Raw genomic sequence first — 26097 nt, forward strand, 5'->3', positions numbered from 1 at the left:
AATTTGATGTAACTCAGTCTGATTATAGAGAGACCTATGCCTAAAGACTTTGATTCTTGTCCCTGAAGGAGCCAGAATGGAGGGGTACAAAGACACTTCCAGGAATTCAGTCTTTGCCATAATAGGCTCACTCACTTCATACTCACTCTTTACTAGCTCCAAAATAGACACTGTAGTCCTTGCTTAGCTTCCAGGGTGAATTCTAGGACGTATTCAGCTTCTTGCTGTGTTCAAAAGTAATTTTGAGAGGTAATTTGCCATTATTCAGATATTTTACAAAAGGTGAGTAGCTTAGAGGCAAACAACTTATTTCATCCCTACAACTTTGAGGATTTCTTTAACCCCAAATGTCTTCTTCCAGCTCAGAAATAATGACTAGTAATTTCTTTACCTAAATTCTTCCTACCCTACAGAAATTGGCCCACTATTATGTTAGACGCAGCTCTTTCATTGTTGAATTCTACAGGGTCAGTAAATGATATTTAAAAAATATAGGCCTATTTCATATGGTAAGAGTATGTTTAGTTTTATGAGAAACTGCCAAGCTATCTTCCAAAGTAGCTGCATCATTTTTTCATTCCCACCAGAAATGAACGGCAGTTCTTTTGCTCCACATACTTGCCAACGTTTGGTGTTGTCAGTATTCTGGATTTTGGCCATTCTATTAAGTCTGCAGTGGTACCTCATTGATGTTTTCATTTGCAATTCTCTAATGACATATGATGATGAACATCCTTTCATATGCTTATTTGCCATCTATAAATCTTCTTTGGTGAGGTGTCTTTCATTGCCTGCTTTTTAATCCGATTGTTTATTTTCTTATTGTTGAGTTTTAAGAGTTCTTTGTATACTTATAGCAGCATTATCAACAATAGCCAAACTATGGAAAGAGCCCAAATGTCCATTGACTAATGAATGGATAAAGAAGATGTGGTATATGTCTACAATGGAATATTACTCAGCCATCAAAAAGAATGAAGTCTTGCCACTTGCAGGAATGTGGATTGAACTAGAGTCTGTTATGCTAAGTGAAATAAGACAGAGACAAATACTATATGATCTCACTCATATGTGGAATTTAAGAAATAAAACAGATGAATATATTGGGAGGGAAGAGAGAGGGAGGGAAACAAACCATAAGAGACTCTTAACAATAGAGAACAAACTGAGGGTTGATGGAGGGAGGTGGGTGGGGGATGGGCAGGTGGGTGATGGGGATTAAGGAGGGCACTTGTTATGATGAACACTGAGTGTTGTATGTAAGTGATGAATCACTGAATTCTACTCTGAAATCAATATTGCACTGTATGTTAACTAACTAGAATTTAAATAAAATCTGAAAGAAAATGGAGAAAAGCAGAAAAACCCAAAAAGAGTTCTTTGTATATTTCAGATAACAGTCCTTTGTCAGATTTTTTTGTAAATACTTTTTCCCACTCTGGATTATCTTCTTATTCACTAATTGTGTTCTTTGCAGAGTGGAAATTTTGATTTTAATGAAGTTCAGCTTATCAATTATTTCTTTCATGGATCTGGCCTTTGATGTTTTATCTGAAGTCATCTGCATACCCTAGGTCATCTACATTTTCTCCTATGTTACACTCTAGGAGTTTTATAGTTATACATTTTTCATTTAGATATGTGATTTTGAGTTAATTTTTGTGAAAGGTGTAAGGTCTGTATCTAGATCCATTTTTTTGACATGTAGATATCTAGTTGTTCAATACCATTTGTTGAAAACTATATTTTCTCCATTATATTGTCTTTGTTCTTTTGTAAAATATCAGTTGACTATATTTATTGGGTCTGTTTCTGAGCTCTCTATTCTGTTCCATTGATCTGTTTTTTTATTCTTTTCCCAATATTACAGTGCCACGATTATTGTAGCTTTAGAGTAAGTATTAAAGTCAGGTAGGGCCAAGTCCTCTGACTTTGTCCTTCAATATTGTGTTGGCTATTCTGCATCTTTTTCTCTTCATATGAACTTTAGATTGAGTTTGTTGATATCCACAAAATAGCTTGTTGGGATTTTCATTGAGATTGCACTGAATCTATAAATCAAGTTGGGAAGAACTGACATCTTGACATTACTGAATCTTCCCATCCATAAATATGGAATATACCCAGATTTGTTTAGTTCTTTGATTTTGTTCATCAGAGTTTTGTAGTTTTCCTCATATAATCTTGTCCATATTTTGTTATATTTTGCCTAAGTATTTCAGTTTGGGGGGCACTAGTGTAAATGAGAATGTGTCTTTAATTTCAAATCCTGTTTTTTCATTGCTGGTAAATAAGAAAGTGATTGACTTTTTGTGTTAACCTTGTGCCCTGCAACCTTGCTATAATCACTTTTTTGTTCCAGGAGTATTTTTTTTTTATTCCTTTTTGGATTTTCTACTTAGATAATCATGTCATCTACTAAGACAGTTTTATTTCTTCTCAATCTATACCTTTTATTTCCTTTTTTTTAACTTATTGCATTAGCTAGGAGTTTCAGTACAATATTGAAAAGAGTGGTGAGGTGTGAACATCTTTGACTTATTCCTAATCTTAGTGGGAATGCTTTGAGTTTCTCACCATTAAGTATCATGTTAGCTGTAGATTTTTGTAGATTCTCCTTATCAGATTGAGGAAATTTCCCTCTATTCCTAATTTGCTGAGAGTTTTTATCATGAAGGGGTATTGGATTTTGTCAAGTGCTTTATCTGCATCTATTGATCTGATCATGTGACTTTTCTTTTTTAATCTGTTGATGTCACAGATTGCATTAATTGATTTTGAATATTGAATCGGCCTCGTATACCTCAGATGAACCTCACTTGTTCATGGCGTATAATCCTTTTTATACATTGTTGGATTTGATTTGTAATATTGAGGATTTTTGCATCTGTGTACATGAGAGAAGTTAGTCTGTAGTTTTCTTGTAATGCCTTCATTTGGTTTTGGTATACTGGCTTCAGTGAACCAATTAGGAAGTATTCCCTCTGCTTCTATTTTCTGGAAGAGTTTATAGAGAATTGGTATAATTTGTTCCATAAATGTTTGATAGAAATCACCAATGAACCATCTGGGCTTGGTGCTTTCTCTTTTGGAAATTATATTGATTATTATATTGATTCAATTTTATAAAAAGATATAGATTGTTTATTTATTCTTGTGTGACTTTTGGCAGATGGTGTCTTTTAAAGAATTGGTCCATTTCATCTAGGGTATGAGATTTGTGGGCATAGAGTTATTCACAGCATTTCTTTTTTTGTTTTTGTTTTTTCTTTTTTTTTTTTTTTTTTAGATTTTATTTATTTATTTGACAGAGAGAGACAGTGAGAGAGGGAACACAAGCAAGGTGAGTGTGAGAGGGAGAAGCAGCCTTCCTGTGGAGCAGTGAGCCCGATGTGGGGCTCAATCCCAGGACCCTGGGATCGTGACCTGAGCTGAAGGCAGACGCTTAACGGCTGAGCCACCCAGGTGCCCCTCACAGAATTTCTTTATTATCCTTTTAATATCTTGGGATCTGTAATGATGCCCTCTCTTTTGTTTTTGATACTAGTAATTTATGTTTTCTCTCTTTTTTTCCTTAGTTAGACTGGCTAGAGATTTCTTGACTTTATTGGTCTTTTTAAAGAAACAATTTTTGGTTTTATTTCCTCTATTAATTTCCTGTTTTTGATTTTATTGATTTCTGCTCTAATTTTTATTTCCTGTGTTTACTTCATATTTAACTTGCTTTTCGTTTTCTAGTTTCCAAAGGTGGAAGCTTAGCTTATTGATTTTAGGTCTTTGTTCTTTCATAATATTTGAATTTTAATGCTATAAATTCCCCTCTAAATACTTTCACTGTGTCTTACAAATTTTGATAAACCGTATTTTCATTTTCATTTAGTTTAAAATATTTTAAAATTTCTCTTAAGATTTCTCCTTTGACCTATATGTTACTTAGGAATGCATTGTTTAATCTCCAAGTATTTGGGGGTTTTCTAGTTATCTTTCAGTTTTTTAATACTAGTTTAATTCTACTATGGTCTCAGAGCAGACTATTGTATGATATCTATTTTTAAAAATGAGTTAGGGTATATTTTATGGCCCAGAACATAGTCTATCTTAGTGACTGTTCCAAGTGAGCATGAGAAGAATGTATATTCTGCTGTTGCTGGATAAAGTAGTCTATAGATGTAGATGATATTCAGTTGATTGATGGTATTGAGTTCAACTACAGTAGTTTTCTCTTACCTGCACTTTCGCTTTCCATGATTTCGGTTATTTGTGGTCAGCCGTGACCTGGAAGCAGATGATCCTCCTTTGCTGTATCATCAGAAGGTCAATAGTAGTCTAACCCTATGTCACAATGCCTGTGTCATTCGCCTCCCTTCATCTCATCATGTAGGCATTTTATCTCACATCTTAACAAGAAGGATGAGTATAGTACAATAAAATATTTTGACAGAGTAAGGGACCACATTCACATAACTTTTGTTACAGGATATTGTTATAATTGTTCTTTTCATTAGTTATTGTTGTTACTCTCTTACTCTGCCTAATTTATAAGTCAAACTTTATCATAACTATGTATATATAGGAAAAGCAGTACATATAGGGGTTTATTACTATGCATGGTTTCAGGCATCCACTGGGGTTCTTGGATCATATCCCCCACAGATAAAGGTGAACTACTGCATGTCATTACTGATTTTCTGCTTGCTGGACCTGTTCATTTCTGCTGAAGTCTCCAATTATAATAGTGAGTTCATCTATTTCTCCTTGAGTTCTATCAATTTTTGCATTACATGCCTTGACACTGTTGTTAGACACGTTCATATTAATACTCATTATTTCTTCCTGGAGTAATGATGACTTTGTTATTAGGTAATGCTCCTCTTTATCCCTGATAATGTTCCTAGGTCTGAAGCCTGCTCTGTCTGAAGTTAATATAGCTACTCCTATTAAAATAGCTTCCTTTTGATTAGTGTTAAAATGGTATGTCCTTCTGTATCTTTTTACTTTTAACCTCTATGTGTCTTTATATTTAAAATGAGTTTTTTTGTAGACAACATATGCTGACAGTCTTTGTTTTTTAATTGGTATATTTATACCATTGAAATTTGAAGTAATTATTGATATAGTTGGATAAATATTTACCATATGTGTTACTGTTTTCTGTTTTCCTTTTTCTTTGTTCCTTTTTTTTTCATTCTTTTTCTGCTTTTGTGTTTTTGTTTGTGTGTTTGTTTAGAGAGGGAGAGAGAGATGGGGGTGGAGAGGCAGAGGGAGAGGAAAAGAGAGAATCTTAAGCAGGCTCCATGAGCATGGAGCCTGATATCACAACCCAAAGATCATGACCTGAGCCAAAAATCAAGAGTCAGACATTTAACCGACTGAGGCACCCAGGCACCTCAACTTCTTGTGGGTTTTTTCATCCACCTTTTTGGTTTTAATTTAGTATTTTATATGATATTTTTTCCTCTCTTAGCATATCAATTATGCTTTCTTTTTAACTTTTTTTTAAGATAAAAATGTTTTAGGGAAATGGTTTTCCTAAATTAGACATATTATTGCTATTATTATTTTGAACAAATTGTTTTCAGTTAGATAAAGAATAGAAAATTTAAAGTTTAGATTTTACTTTCACTTAGTCATTCTCTGGTGCTCTTCCTTTCATTATGTCAATCCAAGTTTCTGCTCCTACATCATTTTCCTTCTCCCTTTTAACATTTCTTGCAAGGTAAGTCTACTGGTAACAAATCAGTTTCTCAAATTCTCTCAAGTATATATTCCTTTATTTTTGAAGGATAATTTTACAGCATACAGAATTCTAATTTGGTGGGGTTTTTTTTTCTCTTAACACTATTTCACTCCATTCTCCTCTTGCTTGCACAGTTTCTGAGAGGAATTGAATGAAATTCTTGTCTTTGCTCCTTTATTGATAAGGCACCCCCTTCCACCAGGCTTCTTTCAACAATTTTCTTTATCTTTGTTTTTCTGTCTTTAGCTTTTATCCTGCTTATTGTTCTCTGAGCTTCCTGGATCTTGTTTGGTGTCTGACATTCATTTGGGGGAAATTCTCAGTCATTATTGCTTCAAATATTTCTCCTTTTCCTTTCTCCATTTCTTTTCCTCCTTGTATTCCCATTACCCATATATTATACTTCTGTGGTTTTCCGATAGATCTTGAATAGTCTGTTCTTTTTTTTTCCAGTCTTTTTTCTCTTTGCTTTTCAGTTTTAGAAGTTTCTATTAATGTATCATTAAACACATTCTTTCCTCAGCTGTGTCCAATCTACTGATGAAACTATCAAAGGTATTCTTCACTTTTGTTACAGCATTTTTAATCTCCAGCATTTCTTTTTGTTATTATTTCTTAGAATTTCTACCTCTCTGCGGTGCCTGCGTGGCTCAGTAGGTTAAGCTTCTGCCTTCGTCTCGGATCATGATCCCAGAGTCCTGGGAGCAAGCCCCGCATCGGGCTCCCTGTTCAGTAGGGAGTCTGCTTCTCCTTCTCTCTCCACCCCTGCCCCCCCCTCATGCTGGCGCACTCTCTCTCTCAAATATATAAATAAAATCTTTAAGAAAAAAAGAGTTCCCATCTCTCTGCTTGCAGTACCCATTTGTTCTTGAAAGTTGTCTACCTTTAACGTAGTTGTTTTAAATTCAGTCTGATCATTCCAACATCTCTGTATGGGTCTGTGTTTGGTGCTTGCTCTGTCACTTCAAATTGTTTTTTGCCTTTTAGTATGCCTTGTCATTTTTTTTTGTGGAAAGGCAAACATGATGTACCAGGTAAAAGAAACTGTGGTAAACAGGCCTTTAGTAGTACAGTGGTAAGACATGTGGGGCCAGGGAGGGCAGTCTATAGTTCCATGATTAGGTCTCAGTCCTGGGCTTTGAACTGCACAAGTGCTTCTCATTTCTTTCACCCCCTACATGGTACATCATGGTTAAAGGGGAGCTAGAGTTGGATATTTCCCTTCTCCCAATGGAGGACTACAGCAGACTAAATTTGTTCCCTTCCCCCTAAGTGGCTCGCCTCTGAAAAAACCACAGTAGGTTAGGCTCTGGCAAAATAATTTCTCTTGAGGGCAAACTGCTAGAACTGAATGCCCTGGCATATTTCAAAATGGTTACTTTTTTTCCCCCCACTGAGGAAGCACAAAGGTCTTTTTCTCCAATCTTCACCTTGAGAACCTGATAGAGCTCCTGTAGGTAAACTCACAGAAATGTGCTTCCCTCCTACATGCCTGGGTCCCCCTAGAATTTTTCTCTCAGCTTGTTCACATGGAGGCTCCAGCAATTCATCAATTACAGTTCACGTGTTCCTCCCCCAGCACTGGTTCCCGTGGCGGGTTCTGCTCCATGAAGTTGTGATTCTCTGTATTCACCTGTCTCTTCAAATTTGGGGGCAGTGGTTTGCCCTGTGACCTCACTTCTCAGAGGGATCTAAGAAGAGTTATTGATTTTCAATTTGTTTGGCTTTTTACTTGTGAGAATGGAGCATGACCTCTAAGCTCTTTACATGCCAGATAGGAAACTGGACCTATCCTCTACCTTTTTAAGAAAATGCTTTCTTTCAGCTGTCATCTTTAAAGAAGCATAGACTGACAGATTTTCTGAGGCCATGAATGGACAGGCTTTAAAAATATTTTTTTTAAAAAGAAGCCATTGATTTATGTTAATATTTGTACTCCTCTCTAACATGCTTGTAAATAAAAAATTTTTAACATCTGCTATGAGTCATGAGGCATAACCACCTCTACTGACTTGGAACATTTTCATTTTCTACCTGCAGCTCCTCTCTTGCACTTTAAAAACTATGATGTGGATATAGCCCACAAGTGGAGTAAAGGCCCTTTTAATTACCCAGATCTACATTTCCTGTTAACTGCTTTTCACTCTGTGTGAGGGTCCCTACATGCAGAGATTTCTGAAGGGAGGAAATTAAACCTTTCTCACTGGGGAAAATTCAGCTCTTAGAAAGTGTTTAATGTTGCTGAAGTTGAACATGGACTTACTGTTATTAATAGATAAATTGCTAATGATTATAATGTTTCTCAGCATTTCATCAGACTTTCTCCCTTTGGCAAATCCCTTTGAAAATCAGAGTGGTTGTTGATACTCCCCAAAACACTTCTGTGTTGCACTCGGAAATGGTTGTGCAACTTTTCAACATAAAAAGTTCCTTGAACAGCAGTTTGGATATTTCTGTTCGCAATTGTCTCCCTACTGGAAATTTTACATAAGAATGACGTATCTGTTGAAGAGAAACATAAGTAATTGGTTTTTTTTTTTTCATTAACTCTCAGTATATGGTGAGGGTCCATTGGATCCAGTTTTAGTTTTTGAGTTTCGTTTTTATGAGTTTTAACTACACATACAGGTTGATACTTCATCATGACTTTTATTGTTATTAGCGAGCTTTGAAAGAAAAAGGAAAAAAAAAATTTAGATACAACAGAATTTATTCTATCTTGTAATTATCATCAGGGCCCTTTCATAAATTTGAAATAAATTATGAAATTTCAATAATCTTTCAATAATCTTTTAAATTACTCATCAGTTTATTTCCAACTATGTTAAAAAGCATAAAACAAATTATTGAGGGGCACCTGGGTGGCGCAGTCGTTAAGCGTCTGCCTTCGGCTCAGGGCGTGATCCCGGCGTTCCGGGATCGAGCCCCACATCAGGCTCCTCCGCTGGGAGCCTGCTTCTTCCCCTCCCGCTCCCCCTGCTTGTGTTCCCTCTCTCGCTGGCTCTCTCTCTGTCAAATAAATAAATAAAATCTTTAAAAAAAAAAAATTATTGAAATGGTAGAGTGATAGAATCACTTAGCAAGATGATATAGTAGTAAAACGTATCATCAGTAAACTATTTTTGCTGGTATTCCAAAGGTTAGATCTTTCTGTCTCTCTCTCTCTCTCTCTCTCTCTCTCTCACTCACACACACACACACACACACACACACACAAACACATACACATACACACATCTCCAGAATGTCTTTATTAGCTAAAATGAAAGGAACATTGTTGATAATCTATTCGCTATCAGACATTGTTTTAAGAACTTTATATAAATTCTATTATTTGAATCTCACAATATACCAATAAGGTAATAATTCATTATTCCTGGTTTATCAATAAAGAAACTAAAGGCCTGAGAACATACACAGTGTTTTATATCTTACACTGTCTAGTATAGTACCTTATACCATGTAAACATTATATATATTTTAACTAATAAATTATATTAATTTTTCAGGTAAAAATGTATATTTAAGATCCATATAAGATTTTGAATAAAATACATGTACATTTTTAATTATAAAAAAATATTGAGCAACTACTGCATATAAAACATGGTCCCTGCCTTTAAGGCACATTCTAGTCTTGCAGAGTGCTTAGACATATATAGAAGTAACCATAATACAAGGAAGAAAGTTCTGTGTCCTGGGATGACTGGACTGGTTTTGCAACAGAGGTGGTTATTTCCCCAAGGTGGAGGAATCATCTGTGATGGTAGATGGTCTTGTATATTCATCAGTGGGGAGAAAAAGGGTATTCCAGAAGAAGGGATTCCACGCACACAGCTGAACATAGGAAAGAGGGCAGTTTACATGGGGCCAACTAATTATAGGTATAAATATAATAACCTGCTTCTCTGAATTTCTGTGTTTTATGCCAATAATTTGTTTCTTACTGCAAAATTTGCTTTTAGATAGCAAACATTTATTCACTCTTATATTCATGGATGTTTATTCTTTTTGTTAGTTTTACATGTTCGTTGTGAATTATAGTTGCATATTGATAAGTTTAATTTCTGTGTGTTTTTCTTTAATGTTAGATGTAGTCCTAAAACCTTAATACTAATGTCCATAGCTCTGTTTGTTTTTCATTACCATAATATTAAGGTTAATAAAACAAATGTATGAGTAAGTATTTATGTACAATTCATTTAGTTGGAATTCTACATTGAATCCATTAAAAATCCAATTATTAATTATTATTGCCAATAATTTTTACTAATTCACACACAGGTTTGCATAAATCAAAATAATATCTTAAAATAATTTTCTGTATTCTGTTTGGCTGTAGTCCTCTTTTGTGTTGAGTGTTGCTTAAGTGTCCCACATGGAGGCAGCAGACATAATAGAGACCTGCCGTCAGATGGGTCTGGCCCCACTGCTTGGCCTCAGACATGGTATTTAGCCTCAACTTTCTCAGCTGTAAAATGGGGATGCACTACATACTTTGCAAGATTATCATGAAGTTTCAATAAGATATTGTCTATGTAAAGTCTTTATCCCGTATCTGGCATGGAGTAGATGTTCAAGTAGAGGTCTCGAGGATTTCATTCCAGATCCTATATACTTCAGAGTACATAAGCTGACCAGACCCTAGAATAAGACACACTATATTCTAACTCGAGAACATCCAACCAACTAGATTTAAGGGTGGAGGTTTGTCAGATAAGTGTATCAATCCCTAATGCTATTATTTTGGATTATTTTGTTCTACTCAACTCTGGGAAGTTGAGTTTGTTGGCATTTTGATCAAAAGAACCATTAAAAACACGTATTACAGTATGAAAAAGTAGAAAATTCTAATTGTATAACATTGCACTTATTTAAACAGGAGTGTAGGCATTTTTTTGAAGCAGCCATACTTTATTATCTTACAGATAAATCCAAAGCAGATGGCAAAGTTGCTGTGGTAGCCAAGAAAAGGGTAAGATCATGTTTCATTATATAAAATATGCAGACTTCAAATTCCGTTTGATTAAAGCTATTTTTAAAAGAAAATTGAATTAATATTTAAAAGCAAAATGACATATAATTAGTTTTTTCTTCTAGATGTTGGTTGAGTATATTTTTCCTTATTTAGGTTGACACTAGAAATTTAATATTTATGATTACTTATATCAGTGTTATAGAATTATCAGAAATATAAAGTTAACAAGTTAGCAATTGCTTTTATTTACATTGTATTTCACGTATGTACTTTCATATACTAAAATATTTTTTGTGTACCATGTTATTAGAATGTGTGCAATCTCGTGGAAAATTTAAATAATTAAAATCCACAGCTTAATATGGACTTTACCTTGAAATTGAGAATAATATCAGCCATTTATATCGATCTAAACCTAGAATCTTTTAAATAAAATTTGTGCAGTCAATAGCATTTTAAAAGAATTTTAAAAATTTAACATGTCATTCTGTATATTGTATGCAGGGAGTTGTTTAACTACTTATTGTCAAGACTATGATTGGGATAGGATGAACCTTGACATTTTCCTCAAGTGACAGTATTCTTAACAGGACAGTACTTAAAAAGAGAAAGACCCAATGTTTAAATCAAATTCTTTTAGACAAATAGTATATTGATGCCATATGAAAAAGAATTGTGATTGAAAGGAGAGCCTATCCCTCTAGTATTTCCTGTGTTGAATGGTGGGGTTGGGGCAGGGTGGACCCAGGGAAGGTTGAGTGTAACCCGGCAGAATGGAAAAAATGTTGGTCACAAACCTATAGATGAATAGGCCACGGGGTAAGCATCATTTTTGTATTCTGAGTATGTATATGTCATGAGTCCTTTTATTTTTGTATTATTTATTTATTTTTATCATGAGTCCTTTTAAAATCTGATTTTGTTTTACCCTTTTGCTTTCTGACTTGTAAAAGTATTCTGTACTTTTCACTGGCTAAATAATGTTGTTGTACCTTTTGCAGAAAGGAATTCCATATCATAGAAGACAAGGTTGCCTTTTAAAAAGAAAGGAAATAGTACTTGTGTGTGTCTGACCGTTTAGAAAGGAACATGTGAGATAGTGCAGGATTGTTAATGTGCGTGGAATTGTTTATTTTAATCTCTGCTAAAGGATAGTTAGAATCAAAAATGATAAAGGTAATAATAACTAACATTTCTATATATTGCTTTATTTTTACCAGTGATTTTCAATGACTGTGGTACTACTGTCTCTAGGACAGTGCTATTTAAAGTGTGGTCCGTGGACCAGAGCTAGTCTGTGAACTATTTATTATTGGTCTGTAATGAGACAAAAGCAAAAAATGACAGGAACCATTTAGAAACTTGTATAGTAATTTGACAGAGTCATTTTTGTCTGTTGACTGTAATGATAAAATGGAACTTATATTTTGTGTTTATTTTCTATTTCACTTTTTTCTTAGTAACTTATTTTTAATTGTATAGAAGTATAGGTCTTGGATGTACTGGGGGCAAAACTGGTCCTTAAACACATAATTTAAGAGACACTGCACTATGTGTCTCGGAGTGTGTTAGGAATTTGTGGAAGTGTCTTGGGCTACAGTAGTTTGGGGGAATACAGGGCATTTTTGGGGGTATAGTTAAGGAAACTAGGTATCTAGCAATGCATGGAACAAAACCGTATCACAAAATTGTCCAGCATCTGTCATGATTTTCGAATGTGCTGCTAGACTCAACAAACTACAGATATACAGTTGACCCTTGAACAACACAGGGTTGGGGCACTGACCACTACAGTCAACAACTCATGTATAACATTTGGCTCCCCTAAAACTTAACTACTAGTAAGCTATTGTCAACCGAAAGCCATAATAAAAATGTAAACAGTTGATTAACACATATTTTGTATGTTATATGTATTATATATATACTGTATTCTTACAATAAAGTAAGCTAGAGAAAAGGAAATGTTAAAATCATAAGGAAGAGAATGTACATATACAATTCTGTACTGTAAGAAATCTGTGTGTAAGTGGACCTATGCAGTCCAAACCTGTGTTGTTCAAGGGTCAACCGTGATTGTGTAGTGATTTAATACAAAATAATACTGAAATATAATATTTTAGACAAAAAGCCAAGGAATTTCGAAGGCTTATTATAGAGCAGGAAACTGAAATGAAATAAATACACTGTTCTCAAAATTACTGAATAATTTACTTATTTTCTACTCAACATATTGTAACATATTTAACTACGTATTTAGCCATAAAGAGCAGAAGTGCAATTACTGAGATACCATGGAAAACATTTACAAATCTGAAACAGGAAATTTGAGATGACTTTTAACAGTCTTAAAATCAAATATTACTAAATTGACAGATAAGTGAAATGTATTGATCTCTTTGAATTATAAAAAATAAACATTTAGAAATATTTCATGATATTGCTACCCTTATATATTTGTGAACACTTTAGAATAATGCTAAGAAACCTATTACAAATATTACATATTGAAATTATTTTTAGATAGCCTGTTATTTTCCAATCTTACTCTGATACTGTCCCCAAAGTCTACCTTAAAATTCTTTATTACATAAGATATAATAGAAGATATTATTGCTTCTTTTTCTAATTTATTATCAAGATAGTCGTCCTCGGGGCACCTGGGTGGCTCAGTCGATGGGGTGTCCAACTCTTGATTTCAGCTCACATCATGATCTCAGGATCATGAGGTTGAGCCCCGCGTCAGCCTCCACACTCAACATGGAGTCTGCTTGAGATTCTCTCTCTCCCTCTGCTCCTCTTCCAGCTTGCACTCTCTCTTTTTCTGTCTCTCTCTAAATAAATAAATAAAATCTTAAAAAAAAAAAAAGACATTTTTCCTCACATATTGCATTATGGTCAAGTTCTTTTCAAGTACTAGAGACTGAATGTGGCCCTGAAGTGTTATGGGATTTCTGTGATATTTCGTTACTAGGTCATCTCATGTCATAGCACACAGAGAATTATTTCCTCTATAGGGAATTATTTTGCCAAACTCTTTTGGGAGAATATAATACTTTACATTTTCTATGCTTGGGCAATCTATAATTTATTTTGGAATATTATCTCTCTTTCAATTGAGATTAGTTTCTTTTCTTTCATTATATAAAATGTCTCATCCATTACTACTTAACTTAAAAGTAGTTTCACACCCTCGCCAACACCTGTTGTTTCTTGTGTTGTTGGGAATGCAAACTGGTGGACCCACTTTGGAGAATAGCATGGAGATTCTTCAAAATGTTAAAAACAGAACTACCCTACCATCTGGCAATTGCACTACTAGGTGTTTACCCAAAGGATACAAAAATACAGATTTGAAGGAATACGTGCACCCTGATGTTTATGGCAGCATTATCAACAATAGCCAAATTATGAAGGAGCCCAAATGTCCATCAACTGATGAATGAATAAAGATATTCATTCAAAATCATAAAAATTCATAAAAATATATATATTTATGTATGTATACACACACACCGTGGCATATTACTCAGCTATCAAAAAGGATGAAATCTTGCCATTTGCAATGACATGGATGGAGCTAGAGTGTATTATGCTAAGTGAAATAAGTCAGTCAGAAAAAGACAAATACCATATGATCTCACTCATATGTGGAACTTAAGAAAGAAAACAGATAAACATATGGAAAGGGGAAAAGAAAAAAAAGGAGAGAGGGACTCAAGCAATAGAAGACTCTTTTTTTTTAAGGATTTTATTTATTTACTTGAGACAGAGAGATACAGAGAGAGAGCATGACCAGGGGGAGAGGTAGAGGGAGATGGAGAAGCAGACTCCCTGCAGAGACAGGAGCTTGATGTGGGGCTCCATCCCAGGAAGCTGGGATCATGACCTGAGCCAAAGGAAGATGCCCAACCATCTGAGCCACCCTGATGCCCCAATAGAAGATTCTTAACGATAGAGAACAAACTGAGGATTGATGGAGGGAGGTGGGTGCAGGATGGGCAGATGGATGAAGGGTATTAGGAGGGCACTTGTTATGATGAGCGCTGGGTGTTGTAAGTGATGAATCACTGAATTCTACTCCTGAAACCAATATTGCACTGTGTGTTAGCTACCTAAATTTTAAATACATAAAAAAAAGAAACGCAGATAATTTCCTACAGTCTAGAAGAGAAGTCAGATATGTAAATTAGTAATAATAATATAAGAATGAATAAAGTATGGGGACCCTGGGTGTCTCAGTCAGTTAAGCATCTGCCTTCGGCTCAGGTCACAATCTCAGGGTCCTGAGATCGAGTCCCGCGTTCGGCTCCCTGCTCAGCAGGGAGTCTGTTTTCCCTCTCCCTTTGCCCCTCCCCCCACCATGCTCTGTCTTGCTCTCTCTCTCTCTCTCTCTCAAATAAATAAATAGAATCTTTTATTAAAAAGAATGAATGAAGTATGTCTACAATAAAGTTATATTAAGTTAAAAAAAAAAGTAGTTTCTGTTCTTATGTCCACCACTACTTGTGTTGGTACATTTTTCTATAGATCCTGTATAGATTGACTTTATCCAAACTTATTTATTCATAATAGGGATGACTGGCATCTACCTTACTGATTTTGTCTTCAAATGTAGTTGTTCTCAAGCATACACATATAGAAATGCATTTTTATTGTATTATAAATATATTTTATTTCTCTTTTATATTAAAGTTATAATATTTTGAAATTATTCATGTAGTCAGATATATTAATTATGTTATGGGCTACAGTTGCTATAACAAGGAGACTCCAAATTACAGGGAGTCATACAAGGTAGAAGTTTATCTCTCTCTTTATTGTATACTTGACCAAAGGTGAGCCAATGATTCAGGGTGGGAGGAGTCTTTGCCCCACAAGATCATTTAGACTCCCAAGTTTTTTCTGTTTTATTGTTATGCCAGCCCCAGGGTGTGGTCGTAATCTATATGGTCAAAAGTTGATGTCACTATCATATCTGGCCCATGAAAAGAGATAAAGTGGAAAAGGAGTGCAGACAATTAGCTGAACAAGAAAACGTGAACTTGAAGCTGCACGTGTCATTTCTCTGACATCCCACTGGCAAAATTTAGTGATATGGCTACACCCAGTGGCAAAAGGAAGGAGGGGAATGCAGCTTCTAACTGGATCAGTTTAGATACTGGGGTTACAGTTAGTGGTCTAAGACTTTCATTTAAGAATAGAGAATGGGGGGCTCCTGGGTGGCTCAGTCATTGAGCGTCTGCCTTCGGCTCAGGGCATGATCCTGGCGTTATGGGATCCAGCTCCACATCAGGCTCTTCTGCTGGGAGCCTGCTTCTTCCTCTCCCACTCCCCCTGCTTGTGTTCCCTCTCTCGCTGGCGGTCTCTCTCTGTTAAATAAATAAATAAAATCTTAAAAAAAAATAGAGAATGGTATGTTTCAAAATAGTTCTTATAAAAGGGAGTGGTTACGTCTGATAGAGCTAAGAAATACTGAGATAGATTGCCTTGTGTGACCCTTAAATACCAGTGGGAAATAGGTAATATCAAAGTTGTTCTTACAAAGAAACCTCTCGCAGGGTTACTAAGTGATTAACAGGAGAGGCAGAGCCAGGGTCGGGTTCCAGTTCTGATGGTCCATAATACCACAGCTTCTTTTAACATTTCTTTGGCTTTTTAAATCCCTTTACTATCTTTGAGATACCAAATCACTTTTTAGTATCTTTTTAAGTAGCTGAATCACTTTGTATATTCGACTCTTCAATAATCATGAACTTCATCCTTATGAACAGGCACAATCCCAGCTTTAAAACAATTCTTCATTAATGCAGTACTTTCAGATTACAAAGCATTTCCACAAACACTGTCTTTCACTTCAGATGCTTGGGAATAAGGCCTGACAGACATCATCATCATCACCTTACAAAGGAGATCATTTACAGTTAGAGAAGTTAAAGAATTCACCATAGCCGCACAGTGCTCCTTAGGTACTTTTATTTAATATTAGTTTTCCTTAGTTCTTATTAAAGTATTAGCAAGCTAGTCCTATTAGAGTTTGAGTGCTAATTTCACCTAATAAAGTAGTTTTTATTTTTCTATACATTTTAGATCTATGGATATTGAAGATACTATGTTTTTTAAATAAAGATTTTATTTATTTTAGAGGAAGTGAGAGTGCAAGTGGGCAGAGGGGCAGAGGGAGAGGGAGAGAGAGAATCCTGAGCAGACTCCGTACTGAGCTCGGATCCCAACGTGGGGCTCAGTCTCATGACCCTGAAATTATGACCTGAGCCGAAACCAAGAGTCAGATGCTTACTTGGTGGAGTTCCCCCAGGCACCCCTGAAGATAGTATTTTTTAAAGATAGAACTGTTTTATATGGAACTCTATATGTGGACAAGAGGAACCTGTTGGTGTGAAAGCAAAAGGTAATAATAATAAGAATTATTATTATTATTATTATTATTATTATTATTATTATTATTATTAAGGGCCCGCTAAGACCAGACATACACATGTTACTTCATTTGATTCAGCAACAGTTATGTTAGAGAGTCAGTGTTGTCTCTGGTTCCTGAATGAAGAAAATAGTCATAGGGATGTTCATCACTGCCAAAAATTCAATACAGAGATGAATGAAAAAAAAATAAAGTAATTGGCTGTACAGCTCCTTATCCTGGGTTGCAAATCTTGGCAGTCTATTTTATTTATTTATACATATGTAAACAAATGTGTATACCTACATGTATGAGTGTTTTGTGATTGTCTTGTTTTTACAACAATGAGATGTGATTATATGTTATTCTATAGATTTAACTACTTAGGCCAGCAGATACAGATCTGTTTTTAACCCTCCACAGAGCATACGGTAGCAGATATATCATAGTTAGTCAATCAGCCCTATATTGATGAATGCATGGGAGTTTTCAAGTCGCGGGTGTGGTTTGATATTGCTACATGCAGTGCTTTCATAAACCTCCTTGTACATATCTTTCAATACTGATGCCATTATTTTTATAGGATAAATTCCTCACATGGGCTTGATAGATCAAAGCTAACTAGTGTCACCTGCCTCCCTTGAAGCATGGAAGGACCTTGAGGAATAAGTTGTCTGCATTCCGTGTTGGCCTGTGCTGAGTTGCACTGGCAGGTGCTGCCGCCTCTTTGAACCAAGATGAGGAATGTTGCCACCTTGAATACCATTGCTAAGTGCCTACTAGGAATGGTGCTTCTTGGGTCAAGTAGAAGAGCTCTAAGTGCCTCTGTCATTCCCATAGGTCCCTTCTTTTAGCTTTTCAGCTGCATGTGGCTACCCCTTAAGATAGAGGCAAATAGTATTAAGTACACACACCTTTTCACCTGACCACCACTCTGCCCAGTGGAGCAGGCTGAATGAAAGAGTAGAGGAAGCCTCACTAATCTGAGTACTACTTAAAAAAAAGGAAGGGGAAGATCTAGATTGTCTCTAAGTCCCTTTCTGCTCTAATATTCCATGAAATATTTATAACAGCCCAGTAAGTAATTTCAGAATGTCAAAGAACTTGTGCAGACCAGAGTGAATATCTGGGTCAGTTGGCCCTAGAAATAATGAAATGAAAGAATAAAAGGAAATGGGTGGAGTAGCTGATGGTATTGCCTGTTACAGATTCTGAGAGATGTTTGGATATAAAAAATATTCAGGAAATAGCCTATTGTGGTGGAAAGAATAGAAACTTCTGAATGAGCCAGATCTGCCTTCAAGGGGGGCTAGTTCTGCTACTTAGTTCCGTGACCTTAGGCAAGTTAACGTCTATGAGCCTCATTGGTTTAATCTGATTTGGGAACCATAATAATTACCTTGTATGATTGTTATAAAGATAATATGAAAAGCAATTATAATAGCATAGAGTTTACTGTATTTTAATAGGTGCTTATTTAATAAATGCCTAGTACTTTTCTAATTTCTCCTTTTCTAATTTCTAAGAAATAGGAAGGATTTAAGAATATTTAAAATTTCAGACTTAACCATAGCATCATAGTTCTATTAGATAAGATTATGTAAAAGTCTCTTTAAAAGTAAGTCCCATATTTTAATCATCATTTAGTTTTTTCAAAGTAATATATAACATATTTGGAGGACAGAATTTTTTTTAAAGATTTTATTTATTTATTTGACAGAGATAGAGACAGCCAGCAAGGGAGGGAACACAAGCAGGGGGAGTGGGAGAGGAAGAAGCAGGCTCATAGCGGAGGAGCCTGATGTGGGGCTCCATCCCATAACGCCGGGATCACGCCCTGAGCCGAAGGCAGACGCTTAACCGCTGTGCCACCCAGGCGCCCCAAGGAGGACAGAATTTTTTAAATCATCAAAAATCCATCCCCTTGATTAAAAATTTTTAATTAATTTTATGCATTTGTTTACAGTTATTTCTATATACATTTTTATTTGCATAGTTTTAATCATTGAGTAATGTGCTGTTAATGTTTTCATTTATGTATTATATCACAAATCTTTTCATGTTGTTTTATGGTTCTTACTGCTTTTAAGAGTTGTTTTGGGGGCGCCTGGGTGGCACAGCGGTTAAGCGTCTGCCTTCGGCTCAGGGCGTGATCCCGGCGTTCTGGGATCGAGCCCCACATCAGGCTCCTCTGCTATGAGCCTGCTTCTTCCTCTCCCACTCCCCCTGCTTGTGTTCCCTCTCTCACTGGCTGTCTCTATCTCTGTCAAATAAATAAATAAAATCTTTAAAAAAAAAAAAAGTTTTTTTTTTTTTTAATTAGTGAAGTAGCATTGTGAGAAAACAAAAAAGAGCAGATACAAATTCTTTCCCAGCTATAATTTCAGTTCTGAAAAAAAAACACTGTTACTAGTTTCATATACTTTATGCATGTATAAATGTATTATTATATGTGCAAATAAATGTTTATGGATAAACAAAATATAATATTTATATGTATAAAGTATATATACTTTATTAACATAAATGGAATGAATTAAACATTACTTTTTTCATTCAGTAGTATATTGTGGGCATCTTCTCAAGTCAGAGGTCTACTAGATCTAATCTATTTGCACAGCATATCTTTTTATAGAGTTTCTTCATTTATTGAACACTGCTGGCCATTTAGGTTGATTCTGGATTAGCAAGATTATAAATAAAAATGCAGCAACATCATTGTACATAAATCTCTTTAAATGTTTCTGTAAATATTTCTACACTAAAAATTGCTAGAAGAGGACTTGCTGAGTCAAAGAGTAAGCACATTTTAAATTTTGCCAAATTGCTAAACATCTCTCATCCAAAAAATCCCCCAACATTATTGTACGAATTACAATCCTGTTACTAGTGTAAGGGAATGTCTAGACTGCCTTAACTTGCCAACTCTAGCCATCACCAGTCTTTTTTCTTTATAATTTGTTTCATTTTATTTTTCTTATAAATTTATGTAATACATGCTAAGGAAAAAATACCAAGGGTTACGAAAGTGTGTAAAATGGAAAGTTCAAGTCATTTTCTTCCCTCTTGTTATCCCACCTATAACATTTCACTATTTCAAAATCTGGAAATAACCATCCTTATAACTTTTGCACATTTGTGCAAAACTTTCAACAGAATAATTCCTATAAGTGAAATTGCTGGGGTAAAGGATGTGAGTATTTAAAATCTGGTTATATATAAGGAAAGACTGAAAAATTGTTACATATTGAGGGAAACTAAGGAGGTGTAACAACCAAATGTAATGTAAGATCCTAGTTTGGGTCCTGAAACAGAAAACGGACAGCAATGGGAAAACTGATCAAATTTGAATTAGGTCTTTATTCGCTTAATGGTTTTGTAGCAATGTTAATTTCTTGTTTTGATAATTGTACTATGATTATGTGTAATGTTAACATTCGGGGAGGCTGGATGAAGAATATATGAGAACTCTTTTGAGCTATATATGCCAATTTTTGTAAATCTGAAATTATTTCAAAATAAAAGTTAAAAATTCCAGTCAAGTATTGGCAGATTCCCTTCAAAACAGCTATATCTGAGTACTCCTACCAGTGCTTTTCCTACTCTCTTGCTAGCTTTAGATAGCACTAATCTTTACATATTTGCCAATATTTAAAAGGAGATGTAAAATAACATTGTTATTTTCATTTGCTGCTACCTATTTTTTTTTTTTACTTTAATGAGGTTGAACAGTTCTTTTTTTAAAGATTTTATTTGTTTATTTGAGAGAGAGAGAGAGAGCACGCACAAGCAGGGGCAGCAGCAGGAGAGGGAGAAGCAGGAAGCCCGATGCAAAGCTCCATCCCAAAAACTCAGGATCATGACCTGAGCCAAAGGCAGACATTTGACTGAGCCACCCAGGCGCCCCAAGGTGGAGCATTTCTTAATGTATTTATTGGACATTGTATTTCTTCTGAAAGCTGCCTATTTATGTCCTTGCCTGTTTCTTCCATAGGCTGCCTTCTCTCTCTCTCTCTCTCATTTTTTTTTATTGGATTGTAGGTGCTCTGTTTAGTATTGATTGTTAATATTTTGTTAATATGCTGCAAACATTTTCTCAGTTTTCCTTTTTTGTAGTTCTTTTGCTGTACTTATATAGTAAAACTTCTTTTTCTTTTAGGATTTTAGAGCTTTTGTGACAAGCTTAAAAGACTGCCCTTTCATTAAAACAAAATATTTTGTGATTCATTTACCCTTTCTTCTATTGCTGTTGATCACACTTTGATGAAAATCTCCATGAATATTGCTTCCTTTCCCACCACATGTTTGGTTTCCTTCCAAAAACTCCCAGTAGAAGGATTCCTGGGACAGTAATAGGAACAGGTCGGGTTGTTCACTCTCACCAGCAGTGCACGCAAATGCCACAGTCATCGACAGATGTTATCACGTAAAGATGTTGTCGCTAGTGTACATCATACTTTGCTGTTTTAAGTTGCATTTCTTTGTCTTGAGGTAATAAATTGAGTTCTTAATATTTTTTTTGCAAATTTGTATGAACATTTTATATGCTAGTAATGAAGATACTCATTTTTTGTCATCATTTCAGTATATGCTTTTCCCAACATATTGCTTGCTTTTCCATTATTTTTTTTCTGGAAATAGGGAGGTTAAATATTTGTATATGGTCACATCTCCATTTCTGAGATTTTTTATTTATTACTTAGCATAGACTTCCTCATAGATAATAATGCAGTGGTGAGTAAGAAGAACATCTAGAGGTAAACTGTTGAGGTATGAATCCTGGCTCTGTCACCTACTAGCAGGGTGATCTTCAGTTAGCTACTTAACTCTGTAAACTCTCAATCTCCTGTTAAGTGGGAAGAATGGAAGTATTGCAAAATAAGATGGCTCTGACAATTGTGTAAACCACATAACACAGTGCTTAGAACAGAAAACATTCCATAAATGTTAGCTATTATTATGGGAATATGGATTTGTTTTTATATGAGATACAAGGATAGGCTATAAAAACTTTATGCAGCTTACTAAGATGGGGTTCAGGACATGCTACCCCACACATGGCATCTTGGTATATTGAATATTTCAAACTGAAAGAATCTGTGAAATGGCAGGTACAGGAAGAATTTTCTGACTTTCCCTGGAGCAGGTTATAAAAGCCTCATGGAAGAAGTCATCCTTACAGTGGGAGGAAAGGAGCTTTCTTATCTCTGAAGGTAGAGGGAGCCTGAGAAGAATCTGAGGGAGTAAGCCTTGCCATTTCCACAGTTTACTGCACTTAGCTCCTACCCTTTCATATCATCACATTTCCCCATGAACTTCTACTCTTTAAACCTAGCTTAAAAACTCAGGTTTAACTACTTCTTTGGGTGTTCATGTCCTTAATGAAGGCTGCCATGTCACATAAAACTTAAAGTAAGTAAATCTGTATGTTTTTTGTTGTTGTGACTTGGTTTTTTTCAAGATTTATTTACTTAGAGAGAGAGAGTGCGTGAGCAGAGGGAGGGGCAAAAAGAGAAGGAGAGAGAACCCTCAAGCAAACCCCCCACTGAGCATGGAGCCCGAGTAGGGGCTCGATCCCAGGATCCTGAGATCATCACCTGAGCTGAAATCAAGAGTTGGACGCTCAACTGACTGAGCCACCCGGGTGCCCCTTAATCTGTATGCTTTTGTCTCGTTAATCTCTTTTTTTGTTATGGGGGCCCCCACTGAGAACTTAAAAGGGTAGAGGAAAAACACGTTTTTCCTCCCCTATGCTGCCAGTTATTCCAATACCATTTATTGACTAACAAGTAATGTTTCCCTTCTTTACTATATTTTATCTTCTTTATGAGGTATAATATGCCATCTTCATCATGTAACGTATGACATTTAATATGTCAAAATACCTACTTCTATATCTATTTATCTATCTGGTCTTAAAAGAAATTTCAAATTGCTTTAGTTATTGTTTATCTTTTCTTTAATGTGTGGATTTGTGATCCTTCATTAGTATAATTTTTTAAAATTGTTTTCATAGTTCTTGTCTGTTGACTTTTTCAGATTGTATTGTGTCTTTGTATACATATATATGTGTGTGTGTGTATATATATGTATAACATGTGTATGTCTTTCCTGTATCCTATGATGTTTTGACATTTTAAAAAACCTTTGTGGCTGGGGAAGGACTGCCCCTTACAGGTAGCAAAAGGTACATCTTTTATATGCAAATCAACGAGTCCCAAACCCTTATCCCTCAACTGTCTTCTAACCAGATTCTGAAATACCAAGCCAATATTTCCATTTTCCTAAATTATCCCAGAATTGAGTATCAGGCTACTGGAAACCATTCCTGTAGGCCAGAGCCCTTCAGAATTATTTACACCAGCCAATCCTGAACTGTTCACCCGACCCTACCTTGCCTTTCCTGTAGAAACCCAAATAAAGGCACAATTTAAATAGTTTTAACTGCAAACAAATGAACTTTAGAATTATATACTGAGGTCCCAAGAAAAATTCTGTTGAGATGATCGGTATTGTAAAAAATCTATGTGTTAATTTAGGGAGAAATTATATGTTTATAATATTAAATACATCCATATAGAAACACAACTTGTCTCTCTATTCATTTCTCTTTAGTTTTTTTAATGTAGAATTTTACATATTTCTAATTAAGACTATCTCAGATACTGTTACTAATTGGAAAAGGATCTCTTTGTCATTATGTTTTCTAATTTTTTTGGCTTATATACAGAAATTATGTGTGTATGTATGGATATCTTTTTTCCTAACACTTCACTTTTATTAATGCCGAGAGTTTAACTTGTAACACTTTGAAAGACAAAATTAATGATCACTGTCTTGATTTATACATTTATGTATGAGGAAATTAGTCTATTATATTTTCTGATGAAAAAGTATTTTTTCCTAAAATTATTGCAAAAATTCTTCATAATAAGCAGGAAATTTTCATTAGCTGGGTCACAGGATAAGTTGCTTACATTTTATGACTAGATGTCTAAATATTTGTGTTAATAAGCTTGCTATTAATATGGAATTCATGTACCGCAGCTCACATGATTCACTAGCTTTATATGCACCCTTCCCCGAAGATAAATATTATAATAGATCCCTACTGCTGGCTTCTAGCCCCAGGCAGAGAGAAATCTCTGAAAAGAATAGTAAGCAGGGGAACCCCTTGGGAAGAGTCAAAGTCAGAATTCAAAACTCATTTAGGTTCCTTTTGGATTCTACTCTGCGGGCAACATTCACCTTTCCATAGGCCAGTGTTCCCCAAACTTGAATCACTCGGGTATTCTATCACCATTTTGCCATTTTCAATACTGTTAGTTACTATAGTTTTCTCTCATTTGACTTACCTTTTTCTTAATTTAATTTTTTTATTGAGGTAAAATTTAAACACTGGGCAAGATCTTAAGTATAGCGTTCCATGAGTTTTTCTTAAATGTATACACTCATGTAACTACCACCCCTGATCAAAATAGAGAATATTTTCATCACCCCAAATCTGAATTTTAAAATGTAATTGCACTATTTTGTTGTGCATTTGCATTTTTAAAATACACAGAAATATATATTAATATATAGAGAAAATTATCCATTTATCACTTTAAATCATCAATGGAAATCATAACATAGAAAGTTAGTCTCAGGGGCGCCTGGGTGGCACAGCGGTTAAGCGTCTGCCTTCGGCTCAGGGCGGGATCCCGGCGTTATGGGATGGAGCCCCACATCAGGCTCCTCTGCTATGAGCCTCCTTCTTCCTCTCCCACTCCCCCTGCTTGTGTTCCCTCTCTCGCTGGCTGTCTCTATCTCTGTCAAATAAATAAATAAAATCTTTAAAAAGAAAAAAAGTTAGTTTCATACTAATTTCAGTTACCCTGTGCTCAAAACATGGCGGGAACTGCACCACTACAAGGAATGTTGTGAAACAGATTCCCAGGGAAGTGATTTTTTTTTTTTTAAGAATCTGTTTTTAAGTAACCTCTACACGCAATGTGGGGCTTGAACTCACAACCCTGAGATCATGAGTTGCATGCTCCATTGACTGAGCCAGCCAAGGGCCCCTGGGGGAGTGATTTTTAACATAATACTCTTCAGTAATTTAGTAACAAAAGATGCTAATTAGGTTGCAAGCTTTACTTCTTTTATCTTGAATTACAATCTATAGGAATTCTATAGGATAACTATTAGCAGTAGAATACTAAAATTAGACAAAATGGATTAATCTTGGCTAGACAAAGCTTTTTATATGCCATTTATGAGGGCAAGCAAAGATCCCTTGACTCAGAGTACCTGTTTTCTGGTGTGGATGATTATATTTGCTCTTTAAATTTTATTTATTTATTTTTTAAGTTTTATTTAAGTAATCTCCATACCCGACATGGTGCTCAAACTCATGGCCCCAAGATCAAGGGTCACATGCTCTTCCAACTGAGCCAGCCTTGCCCCAAGATCAGGGGTCACATGCTCTTCCAACTGAGCCAGCCAGGCACCCCTGCTCTTTTAAATGTTAAAAGAAAAAAGTTTTCTTTGGGACTTAAGTTTGCTTAACCCTTTCTTTGCCTTGACTTTCAGTCCACGGATCTGACTTTAGCCAGATCGATCTCCTTGTCATTCTTATAAGGAGGGCAGTAGGAGTGGGAGGAGCTTGGGGGATAGAGGAGAAATGTGTCTTCAATTCTGCGAAGGCTGAGAGAGGTGAGGGAGCTGTAGAAGAAAAATTTGAAACTAGCAGAGATTGGTTCATAAGGTTGAAGGAAAGAAGTTGTCTTTATAGAAGTGTAAGGTAAAGCAGTTAAGTGTTGATGGAGAAGCCACAACAAGTTATCCAGAAGATCTAGCTAACATAATTTATGAATGTGGCTCCATTAAACAACTGTTCTTCACTGTAGATGAAATAGCCTTACTTTGAAAGAAGACGCCATCTAGGACTCTCATAGCTTCAGAGGAGAAGTCAATGCCTGG

At 35.5% G+C, this 26097-nt stretch overlaps 1 protein-coding gene across 4 annotated transcripts in view; it reads left to right on the top strand.

The window, feature by feature from the left end:
- Window positions 1–26097, top strand: part of ZCWPW2 (zinc finger CW-type and PWWP domain containing 2) — a 148612-nt gene that overhangs the window by 83323 nt on the left and 39192 nt on the right. For all 4 annotated transcript variants that reach the window (XM_048216061.2, XM_057316114.1, XM_048216060.2 and 1 more), the window contains exon 6: window positions 10666–10712. In XM_048216061.2, coding sequence (XP_048072018.1) covers window positions 10666–10712 — 47 coding nt within the window. The remainder of the gene's footprint in view (window positions 1–10665; window positions 10713–26097) is intronic.

This window comes from Ursus arctos, unplaced genomic scaffold, assembly GCF_023065955.2.
Source record: "Ursus arctos isolate Adak ecotype North America unplaced genomic scaffold, UrsArc2.0 scaffold_20, whole genome shotgun sequence".
Lineage (NCBI taxonomy): Eukaryota > Metazoa > Chordata > Mammalia > Carnivora > Ursidae > Ursus > Ursus arctos.